The sequence below is a fragment of the Entelurus aequoreus genome, linkage group LG06 (assembly GCF_033978785.1).
Source record: "Entelurus aequoreus isolate RoL-2023_Sb linkage group LG06, RoL_Eaeq_v1.1, whole genome shotgun sequence".
In the NCBI taxonomy this organism is placed as follows: domain Eukaryota; kingdom Metazoa; phylum Chordata; class Actinopteri; order Syngnathiformes; family Syngnathidae; genus Entelurus; species Entelurus aequoreus.
In genome coordinates this window covers 37,860,638-37,879,044 of record NC_084736.1, presented here as the reverse complement: position 1 = coordinate 37,879,044, position 18,407 = coordinate 37,860,638, and the positions used below count along the sequence as shown (strand labels likewise).

Genomic DNA, 18,407 nt, shown 5'->3' with positions numbered 1-18,407 from the left:
GACACGCCATCATGCCCGTTAAAAAAAGGGGGGCGGCGACCGGTACATTTTAGAGGCGGTATAGGTACTGAATGTGCTTCATTAGTATACCGGTACTATACTAGTACCGGTATACCGTACAACCCACCGAAAATTGGTCCCATTGAGTACTACTATCGATGGTAGCAATTGATACTGTATCGATTCAGCTGTAAAAACTAACTATTTGTGAATATTTTGTGGAGTGTAAAAAGATATATCTACCTTCCAGGACCTTCAGAGACCTGATATGTGGCAGTCAGGACCTACAAGAAAACGTCCCACACACTGACGAGTGAGGACAAGATGTCTGACTTCTCCATGTGACCAAAGCAGCAACTCACCTCGTTTTTCTTTCCTTTATGCGAGAAGGTCAGAGGTCAAGGATGCCGCGTCCCTCTCGTCCTCCACCTTGTCGGATTTCCAGATAATCAGCTCCCTGGGAAGCGGGGAGTTTGGCCACATAGACCTGGTGAGCGTCCACCTTGATGGCGTTGGCGTGATTGCGTGATGTCATCTATTGATCCTGCCCGCAGGTGCAGCTGAAGAGCGACGTCAAGACTTGTTACGCCATGAGGGTCCTCAAGAAGACCGCCATCCTCCACCGCGGTCTGCGAGAGCACGCCCTGGCAGAACGCAACATCCTGATGGAGGCCCGTTGTCCATTCCTAGTCAGGTCACGTGTCTCTACTTGGGGTTGTTTTGATTGGTGATCAGCAGCAGGTGCACCTCAGGTGTACAAGCAGCTTTGTGTTGGAGGTGTCAGAGGTCACGTGACAACTAGGACAGTACCAGTTAACTCATATGATTAATCACACAATTAATCATGTATAAGCGCAGATTAATCATGCCACTTAATTAGCTCCCGTACCTTCTAATCTATTCCAACAATAAAACTGCCTTTGTGACCAAGTTGTCATGACCCGTTTCCCGGCTCATGTCTGGGTTTATGTTTACTTTTATCCTTCCGGAGAAATGTCGGGAGCACTTCTGTTACAAAAGGGTCGCATGTCTGCCAAAGTCCTGTCCCCAAGGATACAGAAGCAGCTGGAAGGTGACAGTGTTGTTTTAAATTCCAAACCCGCAGCAAAACCCCAGAGCGTGCGCAACTCCGAGCGCGGGCGAACACAAGCAACCCAAGCTACATTAGCTTACCAATTTAACATAAAACTTTAGCATAGCAGAGAAAATAAACTTAAACAAAAACAGTTGCCAGTGGCGAACGAGAAACCCAGACTGAGTGGATCGCGAGGCAGGTATAAATTACGGGCGTGATTACTACCACGCAGGTGAAAACACTAAATGCAATGTAAATGCCGGTGCGTATTCTAAGCAACCCTGGCAACGGAACGTAAACATAAAAGAAACCAAGTGGCGCTGAAGATAGCACCAGACTTAAACATAGGAAGAATAATACTAAACATTAATCAAGACATGTCCCGGGCAATGGGTCATGACAGTACCCCCTCTTTATGAGACGGATTCCAGATGTCCCAAAACAAAAAAAGATTCCAGACGTCCCAAAACAAAAAAAGATTCCAGATGTCCCAAAACAAAAAAAGAAGCCAAGTGGCGCTGAGAACAGAACTAGACTCAAACAGAGGAAGAATAATACTAAACATTAATCAAGACATGACCTGGGCAACGGGTCAAGACACCTCCTTAAGAGACGGATTCCAGACGACCCAAAACAAAAAAAGATTCAGATGTCCCAAAACAAAAAAAGAAGCCAAGTGGCGCTGAGAACAGAACTAGACTTAAACAGAGGAAGAATAATACTAAACATTAATCAAGACATGACCTGGGCAACGGGTCATGACACCTCCTTAAGAGACGGATTCCAGACGTCCCAAAACAAAAAAAAGATTCCAGACGTCCCAAAACCAAAAAAGAAGCCAAGTGGCGCTGAGAACAGAACTAGACCTAAACAGAGGAAGAATAATACTAAACATAAACCAAGACATGACCCGGGCAATGGGTCATGACAGTACCCCCTCCTTAAGAGACGGATTCCAGATGTCCCAAAACAAAAAAAGATTCCAGACGTCCCAAAACAAAAAAAGATTCCAGATGTCCCAAAACAAAAAAAGAAGCCAAGTGGCGCTGAGAACAGAACTAGACCTAAACAGAGGAAGAATAATACTAAACATAAACCAAGACATGACCCGGACAATGGGTCATGACAGTACCCCCTCCTTAAGAGATGGATTCCAGATGTCCCAAAACAAAAAAAGATTCCAGACGTCCCAAAACAAAAAAAGATTCCAGATGTCCCAAAACAAAAAAAGAAGCCAAGTGGCGCTGAGAACAGAACTAGACTTAAACAGAGGAAGAATAATACTAAACATTAATCAAGACATGACCTGGGCAACGAGTCATGACACCTCCTTAAGAGACGGATTCCAGACGTCCCAAAACAAAAAAAGATTCCAGACGTCCCGAAACAAAAAAAGAAGCCAAGTGGCGCTGAGAACAGAACTAGACCTAAACAGAGGAAGAATAATACTAAACATAAACCAAGACATGACCCGGGCAATAGGTCATGACAGTACCCCCTCCTTAAGAGACGGAGTCCAGACGTCACAAAACAAAAAAAGATTCCAGACGTCCCACAACAAAAAAAGATTCTAGGCGTCCCGAAACAAAAAAAGAAGCCAAGTGGCGCTGAGAACAGAACTAGACCTAAACAGAGGAAGAATAAAACTAAACATAAACTCGGGCAATGGGTCATAACAGTACCCCCTCCTTAAGAGCGGATTCCAGACGTCGCAAAACAAAAAAAGATTCCAGACGTCCCAAAACAAAAAAAAATTCCAGACGTCCCGAAACAAAAAAAGAAGCCAAGTGGCGCTGAGAACAGAACTAGACCTAATCAGAGGAAGAATAACACTAAACATTAATCAAGACATGGCCCGGGCAATGGGTCATGACAGTACCCCCTCCTTGAGGGACGGATTCCAGATGTCTTAAAACAAAAAAGAAGCCAAGTGGCGCTGAGAACAGAACTAGACTTAAACATAGAAAGAATTATACTAAACACTAATCAAGACATAAACCGGGCAACGGATCATGACAGTACCCCCTCCTCAAGAGACGGATTCCAGATGTCCCAAAACAAAAAAGAAGGCAAGTGGCGCTGAGAACAGAACTAGACTTAAACAGAGGAAGAATAATACTAAGCATTAATCAAGACATGACCTGGGCAACGGGTCATGACAGTACCCCCTCCTTAAGGAACGGATTCCAGACGTCCCAAAACACAAAAGAAGTAAAGTGTTCAGTTTTTAATATATGTGTTCACAGTTCTTTGCACTTTGAAAGTACCTCTTGGTAGTAGTAAACATGGTTACTACATGTGTTTATTTACAGTCAGTCTGGTTCTCCTAACATAAGTAGCACTTCCTTTTACACATTAGGGTGTTTTTCCCAAGTCTTTTATTTTTACATTTTTACAATAATATCACACCTTGGCCTTAATATCGTACCAATACCGTGACAGTATCGTACCGTGAGATTTTGATATCGTTGCATCCTTATTTGACAGCAATACTCATTACACTTAGATCCATCCATCCATCCATTTTCTACCGCTTATTCCCTACAATCGGGCGGAAGGCGGGGTAAACCTTGGACAAGTCGCCACCTCATCGCACTTAGATCAAAATACTCATCACACTTAGATCAAAATTAATTCATTTTATTTTCACAATATGCCTATTTCAAAAACACTAAACAAGTCTCTTGATTTATTTTGAAGTGCATTTGGATGTAGAAACACTTTGAGTGTATAAATGCACGCAGCTAAAACCAAAAAAACCCTCCATTGTCATTGAAGGTTGCTGAAAACCTTTAGAGATGCTGAGTTCCTCTACATGCTGACCGAGGCTTGTCTCCATGGCGATGTGTACAGCCTGCTCAGAGAGAAGTAGCTACTTTGGACTGACGCTTATTAAGACCTTCAAATTGATGCGTCGAGCACCTGAAAGCTGATGCACACGCTCTCTCTCTCTTTTGTATTTTTCCACGTGCCTCAGAGGACGTCTGGACGAGAGCAGCGCCAAGTTCTACACGGCTTGTGTGGCGCAGGCCTTGGCCTTTCTTCACAGTCGAAATGTGGTCTATAGAGACGTCAAGCCTGAGAATGTGGTGGTGGACGAGCGCGGTTATGCCAAACTGGTAAAAGCACCACATCATTTTCCTCACCTTTGGCTGATATATTCATTTCCTGGTGTCTATTTTGGAATCTGCTGCAGGTGGGCTCCAGAAGTTTGAAGAAGGTGGAAGTGGGTAAGAAGACGTACACTTTCTGTGGTAGTCCAGGCTACATGGCCCCTGAAGTCATCCTGAAGAAAGGTCACAGTGTTTCAGCAGACTTCTGGTCCTTGGGAGTTTTGCTGTTTGAACTTCTGACTGGCAGGTGAGTTTGAACTCCTGACTGGCAGGTGAGTTTGAACTCCTGACTGACAGGTGAGTTTGAACTCCTGACTGACAGGTGACTTTGAACTCTTGACTGGCAGGTGAGTTTGAACTCTTGACTGGCAGGTGACTTTGAACTCCTGACTGGCAGGTGAGTTTGAATTCCTGACTGGCAGGTGAGTTTGAACTCCTGACGGGCAGGTAAGTTTGAACTCTTGACTGGCAGGTAAGTTTGAACTCTTGACTGGCAGGTGAGTTTGAACTCTTGACTGGCAGGTGAGTTTGAACTCCTGACTGGCAGGTGAGTTTGAACTCCTGACGGGCATGTAAGTTTGAACTCCTGATGGGCAGGTAGTTTGAACTCCTGACGGGCAGGTGAGTTTGAACTCCTGACTGGCAGGTGAGTTTGAAATCCTGACTGGAAGGTGAGTTTGAACTCTTGACTGGCAGATGACTTTGAGCTCCTGACTGACAGGTGACTTTGAACTCCTGACTGACAGGTGAGTTTGAACTCCTGACTGGCAGGTGAGTTTGAACTCCTGACAGGCAGGTGAGTTTGGACTCCTGATGGGCAGGTGAGTTTGAACTCCTGACAGGCAGGTGAGTTTGAACTCCTGACTGGCAGGTGAGTTTGAACCCCTGACTAGCAGGTGAGTTTGAACTCCTGACTGGCAGGTGAGTTTGAACTCCTGACTGGCAGGTGAGTTTGAACACCCCCCACTGTGGAACCGTCTTCTGTGTTTGAAATCATGCCCACAGGGTTCCAGTATAACACGTTAAGTAACATTTGAACACCTACTTAACTAAATACTGGTGAACAGTTCAGTTCCTCGCGACTCCAAACAAAATAAGTGGTAGACAACATGTTGGTAACTCAATTAAGTCCAGTAAAATGTTTGTTTTTATAACATGTGTGTGCTCTCTACAAGAGGACCACATAAGAATTGCAAACTGAGTTGACTTAAAAAGACTTAAAAGCAGGTGCTGATAAAGGACTTCGCTGCTGTGAGATGTTACATGATGTTGCTGGTGTACAACATATATTCTTTTCACATATTTATTTGCACCAATTACATATAGTACCGATAAAAGTATTGATGAATACTGGTATTGATAAGGAATATCAATGTTGATATTTACTATTTATATATTGTTATTTACAGATAAATACTGACAAGTATTATTTATATATTGTTATTTACAGATAAACACTGACATATATTATTTATATATTGTTATTTACAGATAAACACTGACATTTATTATTTATATATTGTTATTTACAGATAAACACTGACATGCATTATTTATATATTGTTATTTACAGATAAACACTGACATGTATTATTTATATATTGTTATTTAAATATAAACACTGACATGTATTATTTATATATTGTTATTTACAGATCAACACTGACATGTATTATTTATATATTGTTATTTACAGATAAACACTGACATGTATTATTGATATATAAATGGTATCGATAAAATCCTATAGATATACATCCATAGTTAGTGGTGTGGCGATATAACTTTTTCCACTTCTGATCTGATACTGATATTGGAGCCTTGAGTATTGGCAGATCCTGAAGTTATTCCGATACGATATCATTTTATTCTGTTGTACTGTGGAATGTAAGAAAAGGTTTGATCAAGTGAAATTACTCAGAGAGCAATCAATGGTAGGTGGGAAAAACACAACCTTATGACAGACTTATGCTGTCTTTAAATTAAGGTAGAGTGGTAATTTGTTTTTTTGGCAAAACCAACTGGTCAAAATTAACCATAAATCCAAGCAGTCAGCAGTAAAGTGAATGATGCGGACACATTTGGTACTGGATACTTTCTAATACGCTTCTACCTTGGAGACATTGTATGTTTAAGTCATATGTAACTTTAATGATTTGATACTTGTTTATATTGACAAATGTGCTGTTTTACTCTGCAATATTGTTCAATTAATGACACTTATTACACATGTCTAGCTTGTGTGCTATTGTGTGCTTAGCTGTTGTGTAGCTGCTAGATCCTAGTAGCCTTTAGCCGAGCATGTTCACCTTTTGTAAATGACTTTAATAAAATAGAATAGTGTGTTTAATGGAGGACATTTAGATGTTAACTGTCTGTTTGCACAAGTAAACACTCAGCAGGACTGCTTGTATCGCAGCTTGTATCAGATATTTTACACGCAAACCGATATCATCCGATATTTTGCCTGTATCGAACCAATATCCGATACCAAATATCGGATCCTAATTACAGTATAAAATGTCTGGTTTTATAGCAGTAGCTGTGATATCGTTATAAGCCATCACGGTGCTATCAGTAAGGCTTTACCATAGGGTTGTACGGTATACTAGTATAGTACCGCGATACAAATTAATCATATTCGGTACTATACTCTGTTTGAAAAGTACCGGTTCCCCATTTATTTATTTAAATGGGCATGACGGCGCGTCGTCACGTGGTGACATTGCTGGTTTTACGACCAGAGGAGCATGTTCAGCAGCGCACACACACAGAGTACTTACAAGCAGACACAGTGTGTAGACAGAAAAGGGAGAACGGACCCATTTTGGTGTAAAAAGTAAAGATAAAGGTGAAGTTATAACTCTGAAACACCCTCAGGAAGAGGTGCTTTAAGACATGGCTAGCTAGCTATCAGCTAACATCCATCCACAGTGTTTTAGCTACTCCTTAATCACTAATCCTGGTCTCCATGGTGACAAATAAAGTATGTTTCTTACATGTACCATTATCACTGGAGGACAAGGAATAGCTAAACATGCTTCACTACACACCCTACTAGGATACAATAGCTCACCGGTGTCACAATGTAAACAAATGCCATGGGTGGATCTACACCTGACATCCACTGTAAAGATACCAAGTACAAGAGTGTATCTAGTCGATACTACTATGATTACATCGATATTTTTTATCGTCACAAAATCTTTTTTCCTTTTAATAAAATTCATATTATGTTTATAAAGTCAGTAAATACGTCCCTGGACACATGAGGACTTTGAATATGACCAATGTATGATCCTGTAACTACTTGGTATCGGATCGATACCTAAATGTGTGGTGTCATCTAAAACTGATGTAAAGTATCAAAGAAGAGAAGAATAAGTGATTATTACATTTTAACAGAAGTGTAAATAGAACATGTTAAAACAGAAAAAAAGCAGATATTAACAGTAAGTGAACAAGTAGATTAGTAATCCATTTTTACAGTTTGTCCCTCATAATGTAGACAAAATAATAGGTAGATAAATGACACAATATGTTACTGCATACGCCAGCAGACTAATTAAGAGTCTTTGTTTGTTTACTTACTACTAAAAGACAAGTTGTCTAGTATGTTCACTATTTTATTTAAGGACTAAATTACAATAATAAACATATGTTTCATGTACCCTAAGATTTGTTTTTAAATAAAGACAATAATGACATTTTTTGTGGTGCCCTTTATTTAGAAAAGTATCGTAAAGTATGGAATTACATTTTGGTACCGGTACCAAAATCTTGGTACGTGGACAACCCTAGTTTAGTACTCACAGTAAAATAAAGTAGCACAGTGACAAGTAACAACACAAGTAACAACACAATGTTAGTAAAAGTAAATACATGTACAGTATGTGTGCTCCCAGAGGCTAAACATTGACAGGTGGTGTGCCCCAGGGGTCCGTTTTAGGCACAATACTTTTCAAGATGTGCATACTGCCACCTGGAGACGTTTTTAGCAAACACGGCATCACTCGATACGCCGAACTGAGGAATTCAAACCCGGACGTTTTATACGTCCTTAGAAGCTCAACTCTACTTCATCTTACTGATGGATAGAGGACTGAATTTGGACTTTGGGGATTTGTGTCTCCAGGCTTCCGTTCAGTGGCGCTGAGCCGATGAGGATTCTGAGCGAGACGGTGCGCGGTATCGATCACGTGGACTTCCCTAAAGCAATCAGCAAGAGTGCCTGCGTCCTCATAAAGAAACTCTGCAGGTATTAAAAAAAACAAGGATGCCATGTGACATCTTCAATGACACGTTCCACGCTTGCTTACTTTTCCATGTCCTCTTCCTGCGCCCTTGCCAAGGCACAATCCCTCAGAGAGGCTCGGCAGTCTGAGAAACGGGGCCAAGGACATTCAGAAGCACAAGTAAGACGGGGATGGAAAACATTTACATTTCCACATCCAGCAGGGTTACTGTCAAATGCAAAACGGGCAATTAAATCCAAACATTGGGAAGTTTGCTCAGATAATGAGAAGAGCATCAGACACAAACAGCAGCGTGAGAGTTCATAGGGCACAATAAGTAGGAAAGGGCTCATAAACACACTTATACGCTACTATGTTGTGCTAAAATAAATCAACTACTTTAATAATGAACTAGAAAATTCCGGCGGAAATTTTGATGGGCCTGCTATCTGTGCCCTGGACCTCTGGCCGGGTCACAATCCGTGAGTTTTAGGTGTAACTGTACAAAAAAAGCTACAGAGCTAGCCTAAAATGTTAGCATGCGCACATTAAAAATGCTAACACTTAGCATGTGTGCTAACAATGGCATGCTAACAGTTCATCATCATCATCTTTGTTTCTTTTTATTCCTTTCATGAAAATGCATATTTACAAGCCATGTACAGTTCACACTTTTATTGTTTTTTGTTTCTTATACATTTCCATGATCATAAAGGAGCAGATGGAAGAATAATATTCTTATATTTATCTGCCCCCTTTTTTAAAACAAATTATTTACCAACACCCCAACTCCAACATACTTTTGAATTTTCGTTAAGCATGTTCACAATGACACGTCCAATCCAAATAAAAAATCAGTTAGACATAATGCCAGTTTTCTCTTTTTGTAACTCTTTTTAAATTCAAAAATATTTTTGCAACTTTTTAAGTCTTTCTTTAGAATAGAACAGTTAGCGTGTCTCACATGTCAATTGACACGGCTGTAAGGTGTATGGCTTCGGAAATAAAGAAAAAAAGTGTAAAATTATATGAAAGAGTTAACATGCTTAAGTTAGATAGCTAGCATGCTACTGTTTGCATGCTAAAAGTTAACAAGTTTTACATACCTAGTCATATGACTCTGGAGTAAACGGTTGCAAAACTAATGTTAGCATGCTAGCAAGGTAACGTGAGCATGATAATATTTAGCTTGTGTCACATACCAAGTTGTGACTCTCTGGCCCATTTTCCCTATTAAATTGGCCCTTTTTTTTTTTAATCGTGAATAGCGTTTCCATGGTAACACGAAATGTTCCCAACTTAAAATACTACACCTTTCCGACGGTATGACATATGTGGGGGTTTGTTGGCTGGATCGTCTTGTATTAGACAAAAGGTGCGTACACATTCAATTGGCCCATTTTGTTTTTTGTTCGTGAATAGCGTTCCCATGGTAACACAAAATGTTCCCAATTTAGATTCCCGCCATCGGCGCAAACGAGACCTTTCTGACTGTATAAGATATGTGGGGGTTCCTTGGCCGTTTCGTCTCGTAGTAGACGTAAGAGAAACGTGCGGAAGAAGAATAATATAAAAGTTGAAGTATGAGCAATAATAACATGGGCTACTTGCAGTGAATGGTAATATGGGCTGCTTGCATTGCCAGTGCCCATTCACTGCCGCAAGCATGACATTGCAGCAGGCCCATAATAAATGAAAATACAAGTGCAAATGAAAATACAACTTCACCACTTTAGTCATAATTGTTGGCCTTGAGAAACTTCTCTCTGACTTCATCTCATCATACTCCTTCTGTTTGTTTGATTTTGCCATTACTGCCACAAGTGGTTTAAAAGTGTATTACAACTGAGAAACAGGTACCGTATTTTCCGTTGTTGTTGTTTAAAAAAAACAACAACAACATAAAAAGTGGTATAAAAGAGCAACCAGGTGAACAAGAAAATGTTGCAATGTTTATTCTAATAACACAAAGCTGCCATGCAGGTTGTTACTTTCTTTAAAAAATAATAATGAATCAAAATCAATGTCATTATGAATTATTGACCTATTCAAGACTCCAATTACGTCACATTAAATATTCCACTTTGAGATATTCTTTGGGGAAAATGTTGCATATTTTGTGTTTGCCATATAAAAAACTAAGCGTTTTTTTTTTTTAAAGAAGGGCCTAAAACGAACAAACAAAAACCATAAACAACAATACAACTTATAATTGACGGATAGATCTGAAGTTGATCTCGAGATTATTGTGTTAAAAGTAAACAGTAAAAAATATATATCATTTATTTTTTAACACTTTAATGAGTTGGACCCTTTTGGATCCCCAATAATTTTAGTGTGATTTGTTTTTAAGTGTCATTGCTCAAAAAATAATAATGAATTAAAATCAATGTTGTTATGAGTTATTGACCTTTTTAAGGCTCCAATTATTATATTATCTGAAATATTCCACTTACAAATTTTATTGGGTGGAAATATTACATATTTTATGTTTTTTTTCCATTGAAAAACAGGGTTTTCTTTGACAATAACAGCATACAACTTAAATCTTTAAAAACGTTATATTGACAGATAGACCTAATGTTGACCTAGAGATTTAAACCTTGTATAATAATAAAAACAATATTACTGAATAATGACACATTTTAAATGTTTTTTTGACCAAAACCCTTTAGGGCCCCCGGGATCGAGCCTGAGTGGAGGCCTAAATGTATATTTTTTATAAATATATTGTATTGGTTTTTAAAATAAAAAATATCAAAATGGCCCCCGCTTGCTTTGATTTTTCAGTGTGCGGCACTCAGTGGAAAAAACTTGAACACCCCTGGTCTATTCTATGCGCCTTATAATGTGGTGTGCCTTATAATGCGGTGCGCCTTATATATGAACAAAGTTTAAAAATGGGCCATTCATTGAAGGTGTGCCTTATAATCCGGTGTTCCTTATAGTGCGGAAAATACGGTAATATTTGGCGGTTCGATGGTTAAAGATGGTCGAGATCAACAGTATCATTTTATGGACGAGACAGGTTATAACAAATATATATATAACAAAGAAAAATAATACCTATGAAAATAAAATACAATTAAAAAAGCATTTAAAAATTAAAAACTAATACAATTGTCACAGCTGGTTACACTCGTCCGTCCCTTTATGTTGGGTGTTGTTGGTGTTCTTTTGTGTTTAGCACTTGTTCCTGTCCTGCGCTCTTATTTTGGTGGCACTTCCTGTTGTGTTGGTGTTTTTTTCATAACTACTTCACACATGCCTTCAAGCACTTTTCCCCTCACTTGTTTTCTGTTGGTGATTAAGACTATTTAAATTGAGTGTGAGCCACCATTCTGTGTCGGGACTTTCTGTGCTCTCTGCTTAGCTGTACGAACCTTGTCTCGTTGTACCACCGTTTCGGCCATTTTGTGCCCGCCAGCACTGCCATTGTGGGCGGGCTGATGGATCTGCGGTGCTCAGTCACTGTTGCAGGCGCTACTTTGTTACAACAATAAGAGTCCAATGGACAAGCCTTGAGTGGGTTGAAACAATCACAAAATGTCCACAGCGTTGTCAACGCTGCCTTCTCCACCCTTCCTCCTTCCTTCCGCTGCGTGCCAGGGAGATTAACCGACAAGATAAAGTGGATTTTATTTTGTATTCCTAATTATTTTAGGGTGCTGGCTGTTAAAGCTAAAGGGTAACTGCACTTTTTTAAAGGAATTGTATTATTAGAGACAATAAGACATATAGTTTTTTGTTTTTGCATTCTAATTTGTAATAATTGGCTCATTCTAGGGGGCTAGCAATGGTGCTAAATCACTCTAAAAATACATAAGTCACTAACAATACTTTGTTTACATTTTGTGACATGAATACTAATCAAGAATTAGCGATATTGTTATAATAAGTGTTTACGCAGACAAACTAGTTTAAGCATGATCACAGAGAGCTAACTAGATTATGCTGCTATGTTGACATATTGAGTTGCTGCATGGCCTCTGAGTTGATGATAGTTGATAAATCATGCTTCTCACCTGGATAGTAGAAGGTTGTGAACATAATCTGACAAGTTGGTCAACTTTGACACTTTACTGAGACCCGGGGGATGGCGAGAAAGACATGAAAAGACGCTTGTTTGCGGCACTGGCTTTTTTTTTTTTTTTTACCCTACGAGGATTAATATTTAATCCAAACGGGGAGATATAAACATCCCATCAGTCGGCATCACAGTGAGCGCAGACATTGTACAGTAAGTGATTGTTATATTATGTTAATTGTCTGTCATGAAGTCTGCCATAATTAGTAGTGTTGTTGTTGTTGTTGAAGGAAAAAGTCAACGGAAATAATAAACCAAAATATGTAAATATTACATGTTATTATGAATGTTACTACATTATATATATACTTACAGTGTGTATATTAAATATGTAAATATTACATGTTATTATGAATGTTGCTACATGACATATATACTTACAGTGTGTATATAAAATATGTAAATATTACATTTTATTATGAATGTTACTATATGACATATACTTACATCATTTATATATTACATGTTATTATGAATGTTACTACATGACATATATACTTACATCATGTATATATTACATGTTATTATGAATGTCACTACATGACATATATATTTACATCATGTATATATTACATGTTATTATGAATGTTACTACATGACATATATACTTACATCATGTATATATTACATGTTATTATGAATGTTACTACATGACATATATACTTATAGTGTGTATATAAAATATGTAAATATTACATATTATGAATGTTACTACATGACATATATACTTACATCATGTATATATTACATGTTATTATGAATGTTACTACATGACATATATACTTACATCATGTAAATATTACATGTTATTATGAATGTTACTACATTACATAAATACTTACATCATGTATATATAACATGTTATTATGAATGTTACTACATGACATATATACTTAGAGTGTGTATATAAAATATGTAAATATTACATGTTATTATGGATGTTACTACATGACATACACTACCGTTCAAAAGTTTGGGGTCACCCAAACAATTTATATATGTTACTACATTACATATATACTTACATCATGTATATATTACATGTTATTATGAATGTTACTACATGACATATATACTTACATCATGTATATATCACATGTTATTATGAATGTTACTACATTACATATATACTTACATCATGTATATATTACTTGTTATTATGAATGTTACTACATTACATATATACTTACATCATGTATATATTACTTGTTATTATGGATGTTACTACATTACTTATATACTCACAGCATGTACAGTATATACTGTAAAACGCTGACAGAGGTTTTTGAACATATTTTAGAGAACTTTACAGGTGGAATTGAGCGTTTACCATTACCTCCATTGTTAGCTGACTTTTATTTACTTTTATTTATGTCGTAGAATGCAAAAAAAAAAGTGTTTTTGTCTTACATAGGGATTGTAAGTGACAGGCAAAGTAAAAAAAAGAATGCAGTTCCTCTTTAAGGAGTTTTGTGATTTTAACCTGACTGCGCCACATGGTTAGTGACAGTTTATGTGTCGGCAGGGTGGCTGTCAATGAGAACAGCTCAGCTTGTTGTTTTGGCTTTGTTATGAAATAAAAGGTTGATCCATCATTATGGTTGTTTGATATACAGTACTGTAAAGCGCTTTATATTGTTTACAAAGTGTACACATTTAACTGAAAGAGGGACTTTTGTCGAGGCTGCAACCTATTATTAATTTTTATCATCGATTCCGGACTGTAAGCCGCTATTTTTTTCCTGCTTATAAATCGGTGCGGCTAATTTATAGATTTTCATTGCTGACGGCCATGACGCAAAAAGTTTAAAAAAAAAAAACCCATACTAAGTAGGTGTATTATTGTTTGTGCAATGGCACCATCTTTTGGAGCAGTTTGCCCACTCCAGTGCCCTTCTGTTTAGACTGAGCTTTCAACCGGAAGTACAAGTGCCGTTCCGTGTTCTAGCGTATAAATTCTTTATTCATCAATCCTGGCAACATTTGCAAGTTTTACAATATACAAACCCCGTTTCCATATGAGTTGGGAAATTGTGTTAGATGTAAATATAAACGGAATACAATGATTTGCAAATCCTTTTCAACCCATATTCAATTGAATGCACTACAAAGACAAGATATTTAACAAATAATAATTAACTTAGAATTTCATGGCTGCAACACGTGCCAAAGTAGTTGGGAAAGGGCATGTTCACCACTGTGTTACATGGCCTTTCCTTTTAACAACACTCAGTAAACGTTTGGGAACTGAGGAGACACATTTTTTAAGCTTCTCAGGTGGAATTCTTTCCCATTCTTGCTTGATGTACAGCTTAAGTTGTTCAACAGTCCGGGGGTCTCCGTTGTGGTATTTTAGGCTTCATAATGCGCCACACATTTTTAATGGGAGACAGGTCTGGACTACAGGCAGGCCAGTCTAGTACCCACACTCTTTTACTATGAAGCCACGTTGTTGTAACACGTGGCTTGGCATTGTCTTGCTGAAATAAGCAGGGGCGTCCATGGTAACGTTTCTTGGATGGCAACATATGTTGCTCCAAAAGCTGTATGTACCTTTCAGCATTAATGGCGCCTTCACAGATGTGTAAGTTACCCATGTCTTGGGCACTAATACACCCCCATACCATCACAGATGCTGGCTTTTCAACTTTGCGCCTATAACAATCCGGATGGTTCTTTTCCTCTTTGGTCCGGAGGACACGATGTCCACAGTTTCCAAAAACAATTTAAAATGTGGACTCGTCAGACCACAGAACACTTTTCCACTTTGTATCAGTCCATCTTAGATGAGCTCAGGCCCAGCAAAGCCGACGGCGTTTCTGGGTGTTGTTGATAAACGGTTTTCGCCTTGCATAGGAGAGTTTTAACTTGCACTTACAGATGTAGCGACCAACTGTAGTTACTGACAGTGGGTTTCTGAAGTGTTCCTAAGCCCATGTGGTGATATCCTTTACACACTGATGTCGCTTGTTGATGCAGTACAGCAGGAGTCACCAACGCGGTGCCCGCGGGGACCAGGTCGCCCGTAAGGACCAGATGAGTCGCCCGCTGGCCTGTTCTAAAAATAGCTCAAATAGCAGCACTTATCAGTGAGCTGCCTCTATTTTTTAAATTGTATTTATTTACTAGTGTGACAGTCCGAACTGTCGTGCGGGTTCTCAGGACCATCCAGGGAAGACATTGTCGTGAGACGGTTTAGACTTCTTTATTATTTCAATCAGAGTTTTTTGCGTGCTTTTCAGCAGCTGCCTTTTTTCTCACGTGAGCACATGAATGGTTTCCTCCCGTCCGCCCATGAATGGTTTCCTCCCGTCCGTCGTCTGCTTTTCAGCAGCACGTCGCCGTCGTTTGCGTGGTAGCAGAGGATGGTTTCCTCCCGTCCGCCGTCTTTTTCCGTCTCCTCCCTTGATGTTCACGTCTCTCGCCCTTTTATACGGTCCGAGAGGGTGATTGCACTGTCCACAGCTGCGCGCTCCACGCACCTTATGCTGATTGCGGCGTCGCTCCCAGCGCGCCCCACCTTGCTGTTCGCTCGTCCACGCCTCCTCGCCGCCATCTTGGAGCGGGCGCCGTCTGTCCGCCGGCCCAGCCTCCCCACAACTAGCAAGCTGGTCTCGCTTTGCTCGACATTTTTAATTCTAAGAGAGACAAAACTCAAATAGAATTTGAAAATCCAAGAAAATATTTTAAAGACTTGGTCTTCACTTGTTTAAATACATTCATTAATTGTTTTACTTTGCTTCTTATAACTTTCAGAAAGACAATTTTAGAGAAAAAATACAACCTTAAAAATGATTTTAGGATTTTTAAACACATATACCTTTTGCCTTTTAAATTCCTTCCTCTTCTTTCCTGACAATTTAAATCAATGTTCAAGTAAATTTATTTTTTTTATTGTAAAGAATAATAAATCAATTTTAATTGAATTCTTCATTTTAGCTTCTGTTTTTTCGACGAAGAATATTTGTGAAATATTTCTTCAAACTTATTATGATTAAAATTCAAAAAAATTATTCTGGCAAATCTAGAAAATCTGTAGAATCTGAGGCTTTTGACAAAGTTGCAGAAAAGTACTCTCAGGTCATAAACAGAGTTGGGCAAGAGTTTGAGAACAGGTTTTGTGACCTGGATCAGCTTGAGCCATGTGTGTCGTTCATTTCTAATCCTTTCATGAACGTGGACATATCATGCATTGCTGAGCAGTTAAGTGCAACATTCAGCCTGGATGCTGAACAGGTGGAGATTGAATTTGTAACACTGCAAAATGACCTCCACCTCAAAGCCCACCAGGCTGCACCAAACTTTTGGTGCCTTGTTGACACAGAAAAGTACAGTGGTGTATGCGCAGCAGCTATGAAGGTTGCAAACCTGTTTGGTTCAACTTATCTTTGTGAATCAGCCTTTTCTGACATGAACTTCATCAAGAACAAACACAGAACACGCCTCACTGATGCACATCTGCAAGACTCACTCAGAGTTGCAGTGTCAAGTTACACACCAGAGTACAACACACTAGTTAACAGCATGCAATGCCAGGCTTCCCACTAACTAACAAAGAAGCAGATAACAGATTTGGTGTCCAGTTCAAAGTGTGACATGATTTATTTAAAAATTTGAGAGTTGACTTTTGTATTTTACATGAGTTATTATTTGTACAAACATGGTGCAAAGTAATTCATGATTTGTTAAAAAAATGTTAGTGGCTAGCTAGTTAAAATGGGATATTGTGATTTCACAGGACTGTCTTAAAGTGATAATTTGAAAATGTTCAATTTGAAAAATGTGCACTTAGAGAAAATATAAAAATAAAGTGTTGCATATTGATATTTATCTCTTTCTATATATATTTATTGTGAGAAATCATTAAGATGATCAGTGTTTCCACAAAGATAAATGTCATTAATTATTAATAATAACATAGAGTTAAAGGTAAAATTGAGCAAATTGGCTATTTCTGGCAATTTATTTAAGTGTGTATCAAACTGATAGCCCTTCGCATTAATCAGTACCCAAGAAGTAGCTCTTGGTTTCAAAAAGGTTGGTGACCCCTGCAGTACAGCCTGAGGGATCGAAGGTCACGGGCTTAGCTGCTTACGTGCAGTGATTTCTTCAGATTCTCTGAACCTTTTGATGATATTACGGACCGTAGATGGTGAAATCCCTAAATTCCTTGCAACAGCTGGTTGAGAAAGGTTTTTCTTGAACTGTTCAACAATTTGCTCACTCATTTGCTGACAAAGTGGTGACCCTCGCCCCATCCTTGTTTGTGAATGACTGAGCATTTCATGGAATCTACTTTTATACCCAATCATGGCACCCACCTGTTCCCAATTTGCCTGTTCACCTGTGGGATGTTCCAAATAAGTGTTTGATGAGCATTCCTCAACTATATCAGTATTTATTGCCACCTTTCCCAACTTCTTTGTCACGTGTTGCTGGCATCAAATTCTAAAGTTAATGATTATTTGCACAAAAAAAAATGTTTATGAGTTTGAACATCAAATATGTTGTCTTTGTAGCATGTTCAACTGAATATGGGTTGAAAATGATTTGCAGGAACCGGATGAGGTAGAGGGCAGACGTGCAAGAGGAGGGCTCCGGCCAAACTTTTCATTTACTCTTTAAAGTCTAACTACTTCACTGTGTTTTTTCCTGGCTGACACACCCTTTTTTTTGTGCGAGATAGTGTGGTTATTGCGACGTGATGAGCAGCTCGAAGACAAAACCGGCAACAGCAATAACTCGAGCAGCTAGCGTCTAACATGGCGGCCGCAGCAGCAGCTTCAGGGTCGGAAGACAAGAGAGCCGAATTCGATGGTCAATCTGACCCAGTCACCAAGAACAACATCGAGGCTCTCCTCAATAAACAGCGCGATAGCTTCAAGGCTGATATGGCT

General features: G+C 38.9%; 1 protein-coding gene across 2 annotated transcripts in view; it reads left to right on the top strand.

The window, feature by feature from the left end:
- LOC133652201 (cGMP-dependent protein kinase 1-like) overlaps positions 1-18,407 on the top strand; it is a 42,512-nt gene that overhangs the window by 17,243 nt on the left and 6,862 nt on the right. For both annotated transcript variants that reach the window (XM_062050688.1, XM_062050689.1), the window contains 8 exons: positions 251-313; positions 391-490; positions 555-694; positions 3,854-3,943; positions 4,053-4,194; positions 4,272-4,435; positions 8,324-8,446; positions 8,541-8,603. In XM_062050688.1, coding sequence (XP_061906672.1) covers positions 251-313; positions 391-490; positions 555-694; positions 3,854-3,943; positions 4,053-4,194; positions 4,272-4,435; positions 8,324-8,446; positions 8,541-8,603 — 885 coding nt within the window. The remainder of the gene's footprint in view (positions 1-250; positions 314-390; positions 491-554; positions 695-3,853; positions 3,944-4,052; positions 4,195-4,271; positions 4,436-8,323; positions 8,447-8,540; positions 8,604-18,407) is intronic.